This window comes from Falco cherrug, chromosome 10 (genome assembly GCF_023634085.1).
Source record: "Falco cherrug isolate bFalChe1 chromosome 10, bFalChe1.pri, whole genome shotgun sequence".
Taxonomy (NCBI): domain Eukaryota; kingdom Metazoa; phylum Chordata; class Aves; order Falconiformes; family Falconidae; genus Falco; species Falco cherrug.
This window is the reverse complement of record NC_073706.1, coordinates 35,584,940-35,590,939: the sequence shown is the minus strand read 5'-3', so window position 1 is coordinate 35,590,939 and position 6,000 is coordinate 35,584,940. Positions and strand designations below refer to the sequence as shown.

Here is a 6,000-nt window from a genome sequence, read left to right as displayed (position 1 = left end):
GAAATCTTCAAGTAATAGGAGCTTCCATTCATACATAGATTTGTTTCTTCAGCTGAAGTGAGCGCTGATTTCTACAGCCAGATGCGTTTTGATTTAGATCATGAAATGGTAGTGATGGATGAAGTTTTCCCTTTTTTTTTTTTTTTTTTTTATACTTGTCTAGTGGCCCCCTCCACTAATTACAGGGGAAACAAACTACAGCCTGCCTGTTCCCTCCATCTGGGCAACTAGGATACAGCGAGCAAACGAGAGGGGCATTTATCTCCGCGCCTTTGACGCCCGCGTGCAGAGCTGTTAGGACCTGTGTGAGGGGATTTAACCTCACCCAGGAGAACGGCTTTGAGAGCATCTTTGTTCCCAAAGGCTGCTAGAGAATATACCAGGTGAGGTAACGCTCTGATGCCACTGGACTCTGTCATTTAGGCAATGGAGGTGGGTGTCAAACCGTCACCAGTCACAGAAACCAAAAAATAAGAGACAAAACGAAGAGAAGAGCCTTCTCCCTGTCACTGTGATGTCTGTTTGGCCCATTACATCCGTAACAACAACACACAGTAAAACTTCCTCTAGGCACAGGAGTTAAGTGCAATGTAGCTACAATTTTTTCTGGTTTGTTTTTTAGAGACCCCTTAAACCCCTTTTTTTCCCCAGAAATCCCCAGTTTTGTGATCGAAAGGAAACAATTCACCTATTTCTGTAATTTAAACAAGAGTATTTCAGTCATCTATTTTTACTCTTGTCTATTGTAGCACTTTAAAAAACCCACAAAACACACAAACCCCAAGATTTAATTATTTGACTGATATTTTTATTATTTTTTTTTACAAGTAAGAAATGAGAAAAGGTGATGACAAACTGATGTAGGAGCCCTTAAAGAAAGAGCACAAGGTATCCTGGGGAAAACAGGATTCCAGCTTTCCTAGGGTGCCTGCTTGCTTTTCCATGCGACCTTCTCTCTCTTCTGCTGACTTTTCCCTGGGGAGCCAGGCGCTGCGGAGGTTTCTGCAGTGCATGCCGTCATACACAGGCATTGCTCCACGTAGACATAGTTATAATTTATGCTTGTTCCATTTTGGCAAGTCAGGGTCACCTCTCTTCTGTGGCTGCTGAGCTCCTGGCAGCAGCTACACTCATGTTGCATCTGGTTTGCTTCAAAGGAGTATCTGTGTTGCGCCAGGGAAAGAAAATACCACTTCTCATTAAAAACCCGACACAGAAAAGCCCCCCAGTGACGCTTGTCTTGGGGGTTTGGGGTGTGTGTTGGGGTTTTGTTGTACAGCCTCCCACCCCCTCCCTCGAATGCGATTTTAATTACCTGCCTCTTTAGTAGTGCAAGTTGCTTCCATTGAGTCTGATTCTACTCAATGGAATCATATAAAGGCAGTAACTTCCTTGCTATTCTGGGATCATAGAATCACGTAGGTTGGAAAAGACCCTTAAGATCAGCGAGTCGTGCCCTGCATCCTGCTCCCAGCCCTTGCGGACGGGTGTCCCGTTGGGGACCTCCCCACGTTGCTAGGGCCACCCATGAAGGGCTGACAGTGGCTCAGTGAGCACTTCTGTCAGCTCCCTCGGTACCCTGCAGTGGCTGATTGAGAGACCAGTATTAATGAGGCCGTAGAGATGCTGAATTAAGTGTTTGGAACTCACATGGAGAAGCCAGGACAAGTGCCTTGGCAGTAGGCCAGCTCAACAGGTTCGGAAGATTCGCAGTCACTGTGGTGGATCACAGTTGTTTTGCTGTGAACTTTGCAGGTTTGACCTTCGTAAAAAGAGAGGGGTGGGGGTGGAAATGGATACTTCACATCACCAGTTCAGAACTAAATGAGTGCTAACACAATTTTGAAGTGCGTGATGTCTGATGATTGGGATCGGCAGTGTGTGACGGGGGCGGTGGATGCTGTGTAATGTATCTGGAGTTTTCAGGTTGTCCCGTCTCCGCTGCCCGGTGGCTTTGGAAGGTAATGAATGCAGAGGCTTAAGCGCTGGTGCTTGGGGTTGTGGTGTTTAGTATCAGGAAAACAAATCTGCTTTTTCCTTTTTGCATAGATAGTGAAACACAGTGTCTTCATAAACAGAGTAAGTGAAAACTTGAGGGGGGGGGGGGGCAGGGGGAGGAATCCTTCCATCCACTTAAAGATAGAAGTTGAATACAGTGCTCTTCAAGTAGAAAACGTGAGTACAGCATTACTTACGTTTGCATATTTTGCAGCAGCCATCGGGAGTAGTCTCTGTTTCATCCTTTGCAAAAATAAGGGAGAAGGGTTTGTGTTAATGCACAGATGACAGTCGTGAATAAGAAAATGAATTACCATCACCGATACTGGGCAGAAGGCTCCTCTGTGATGAATGAAAGGATGGATCGCTTACTGTCGTGTGTCCCCCCCCCCAGAAGTCTTGCATCTTTGTAGCCACATGCAGAAATACTTAGCTTTTCTTATTACTAACATTACAAGATTAATTTCATTCTGAAGACATTCCTGCAACTTTAGCAAAAGCAATTTGTTGTGTTCTTCCTTGCCTCTCCTTGGTCTTTCAAACTGCTTTCAGTCAATGAAGAATTGATTCAAACTTACAGGATCGCACTCCTTGGGGTTGTACTCGGGGCATACTTTTTTAGTTTGGACTGCAACAAATTGATCTTCAATTTTTTCACATTTGTAATGGCTGCAATGATCTAGTACCAGGATGTCGTCAACCTAAGATTTCATAAGAAAAGCAAAGAATTAGGTTTTTTTCACTGTAATCAAGTATAGTATGATTACTTAAAAAATGCCTGAGCTAATTAAGCTGTCACACCTCAAAGATTCTAAGATGCTTCTGACCTTTCAAGCAGCAAAAGCAAAATTTTGCAAACTAGCTGGCTTGGAAGTTGAAATCCTGGATCTGAACATTCATACTATGGATTAAGAACCATTACCCAGTTATTCACGTGTATCAAGAAGTTATCCCTAGTGTTCAGTTCAGAAAACTGGTGTGTTGTTTTCAGAGTATTTCAGTATTAATTAGACTTTTACTAGTAAGAAACGTGAGTTGACTCTTGGCCAATGCACGTTAGAAAAGCTAATGGAGAGATCTGAAAACGAAAGGAATACTTACATTGAGCACGTGGATGGTGCCGTTACCTAGTTGGATGCTGCAAGCAACTGGAACGCACTTCCCGCAGCACTTTCCATCCTCAGTCGTATACTGATGACCCTGCTCACGAGGATACAAAAGTATTTTGATTTGATGATGGAGAATTCTAGTCTTCCCCTAACTGAGGGCTGACGGCAGCCTAGAGGAGGTGAACTCACCGGTGGGCAAGACGTTTCACACTGAACTCTCTCACAGCGCATAATATTTGCCTTAGTCACCGGATCTTTCTCAGAGGTGCAGGTACAATTAACGCATGAATCGTTTACTACTGACATTCCAACCTGGAAGACGGAAAAATAATTCAAATGGCAACTGTTTCTAGATGATGTATAGGCAGAGATGAAAGCATTGCTGAGAACCGTTAAGGTTGCTGAAATGCCAGTGCAACGGAGCTGTTAACTCTCTTAGAAGATAAAGTTGTTTGGCTTTATGCCTTGCAAGAAAGGACACATTAGGAGGAAACTAATGGAGCAGTACAAAGGGGAAAAGTAAATTAATAAAATACAGGTAAGACTGGCTTGTACGGCCTCATTATTGTGCCAGCTTTTTAGTGCTCCATTTATGAGGTTTTTTCCCCTGTATGTCATGTTATGTGGTTATAAAACAATTATAACTTAGAAATGGAGATCAAAATAGTTGGATTTGTATGCAGATACATAAGCAGAGATACAAATTTACACATGGATTTCAGTCTTTCTGAAATGTGTCCCCAAAAGACTTCAGTGCTAATGTTTAAATTTTGACTAAATGATCTAAGTTTACCAAGTTTAGCAAAAAAATTTAGGTAACAAATAAAGCAAAAATCGTAGTTTTATGTTTGAAGCTTCTCTGGGCTTATTTCAACGAGTGGATGAGTCTGGGCTTGTTTGGAAAATTTGTTGATTCCAGAAGTAAGAGAGGGTTTAAAAAGAAAGTACATCACTAAATGGTACACTTGTGTTTCACGCTGTGTGTTGAGGAAATCTTCTGTGGCAATTTTGGTTTTGACATTAGAAAAAAAATATAAGGACTAGAGATATAAAACATGTACTGGGAAAAGAATGTTCTCAAAGGCTTATTTTGGTACAAAGGGTGTACATTTCACTTTCAGCAATATACCACTGTAAGTATAACATTCTTACCTCGTACAGTGTACCATTGTGCACGCAGCTGTCATTGAATGGTTCTGGAAAAACAACAATAAAAAAAAAATCTGGAGTAAACAGAAATTGTGAGACTCCTAAGTAGTCAAGATGTTAGCAAGTTTTGTTAGTAGCATGGAGATTACGGAAAACTTGCATTCAATCCCCCTCTGCATGCTTAGACCTTGTATCTAGTGTAGCTGACTGTTTAAGTCTCATCTTTGAAATTAGCTAGAAGAGTTGAAGAGGAATGGTTTCAAGCTTGAACGATGCGTGGAAAAAGTCCCTTTTTTGCTTTTCTGATACTGGGTTAACCGCAAATTGAGTCAGCTGTTTCTTCTTCAAAACCTAGAAGTCTAGTAACCTTCAAAGGTGCTTCAGTGATTGATTCTTCATGACCTCTTAGAACATGGCTTGGATGGAAGATTGACTCGGAGTGGGGAAAAGGGTATTCTTACTGTGGTAATAGAAATAATTGGACAATGTGGCGGAGCCCGTTCATGCCTTTCACAGAACTACTTCATACTTGGCTGTTCCATTGTTTTCTGTTTTGAGATTTAATTTATGGCTACCTTTTTATTCTTTTGTATAAATATATGTATAAAAATATGTTTATAAAAATTATGTACACAAATAGACATTAAACTTGGATTTTTAAGTTTTCGTGAGCATTCAAGAGCAGCATAATTATTGTTTCGCATACACTGACAATTCAGTTACTGATTAACAATTCACTGATCTATTGCTTTGTGTTACTTGCTTTTGTAGTTAAATTTTCTGCTGGCTTATTCTTGTGTTTATGCATCTAGTTTAGCTATGGTTAGGCTGATGTTAACATGCTCCAATGTTACATTAATAATATTAAATAAAAGGCATGAATAATCTTTATGAATACAGATACAGAAATAGTTGAGCAACATAGACCACTTGAAGGTTTAAAGTAGTATTCTTCTCTCCCACCCATTCCAATCCTCTCAGCAAACTTCATCAAAAATAGCATTTTGTTTTCAAACAAACTTATAATGCATATTTAGCCAAAAACGGGTGCATGTTCACTGAGCCAGAATAGTCTAAGGAAGGTTTTGCTGTTACTGTGATACCGAAAGAACTCATCTAGATATGAACGGAAGTGCAAATCTAATTTACCAGAGTCTGTGGCCTGGTATTTATATATGTATTTTTAATACTTACTGCACTTAAATTCAGGACAGCATGGGTCTTTTGGTGGTTTTACAGTCTCTAAATAGAACCCCAGTTCACACTCTGGTGGCCGAACAGACTGGCATAGGACCGGCTGGCATCGTGTGGTAGCAGTGTGGGGGTCGCAGACACACTCCTGGCATTCACTTGTCCAGTTCTCTCCAGGCTAAAAATATGGAAATGGTTTATTCTTAAGTGCTCTCTCACCCTCGCTGCTCTGTTTCAACATAAAATAGACTCTTAAAATAGGTAGGGAGTTGAGATTAGAGTTTTCTTAGCCTATGTTTGCAGGCCTTAAGAGCAGGCAAGCTAAGATTGCAGAATTTTCTTCTGTATAGAAAGAATGAGAATGTGACACTTTCATTGCTGGTCTACTTATTTCTATGATATTTAAATGTTTTTTATTTAAGAAAAAAGTCTCTGCTGTGGTATTAGTGAGCTTTTCCATCTCCAGATTACTTAAAAGCCTAGTAATGCCAGGCTGGAGAATTGTGAGCTATCAGGTCATTTGTAATGTTACCAGCTGTGCACTGAAATACCT

The 6,000-nt window shown here is 40.8% G+C and overlaps 1 protein-coding gene across 1 annotated transcript in view; it reads right to left on the bottom strand.

The window, feature by feature from the left end:
* Positions 1-324: 324 nt before the first annotated feature.
* Positions 325-6,000, bottom strand: part of LOC102053301 (mucin-5AC) — a 44,499-nt gene continuing 38,823 nt past the window's right edge. The window contains 6 exon segments of the mRNA XM_055722578.1: positions 325-1,163; positions 1,651-1,799; positions 2,577-2,699; positions 3,297-3,419; positions 4,260-4,303; positions 5,451-5,676. Of these exon segments, the coding sequence (XP_055578553.1) occupies positions 920-1,163; positions 1,651-1,799; positions 2,577-2,699; positions 3,297-3,419; positions 4,260-4,303; positions 5,451-5,676 (909 nt within the window). The 3' untranslated portion in view covers positions 325-919.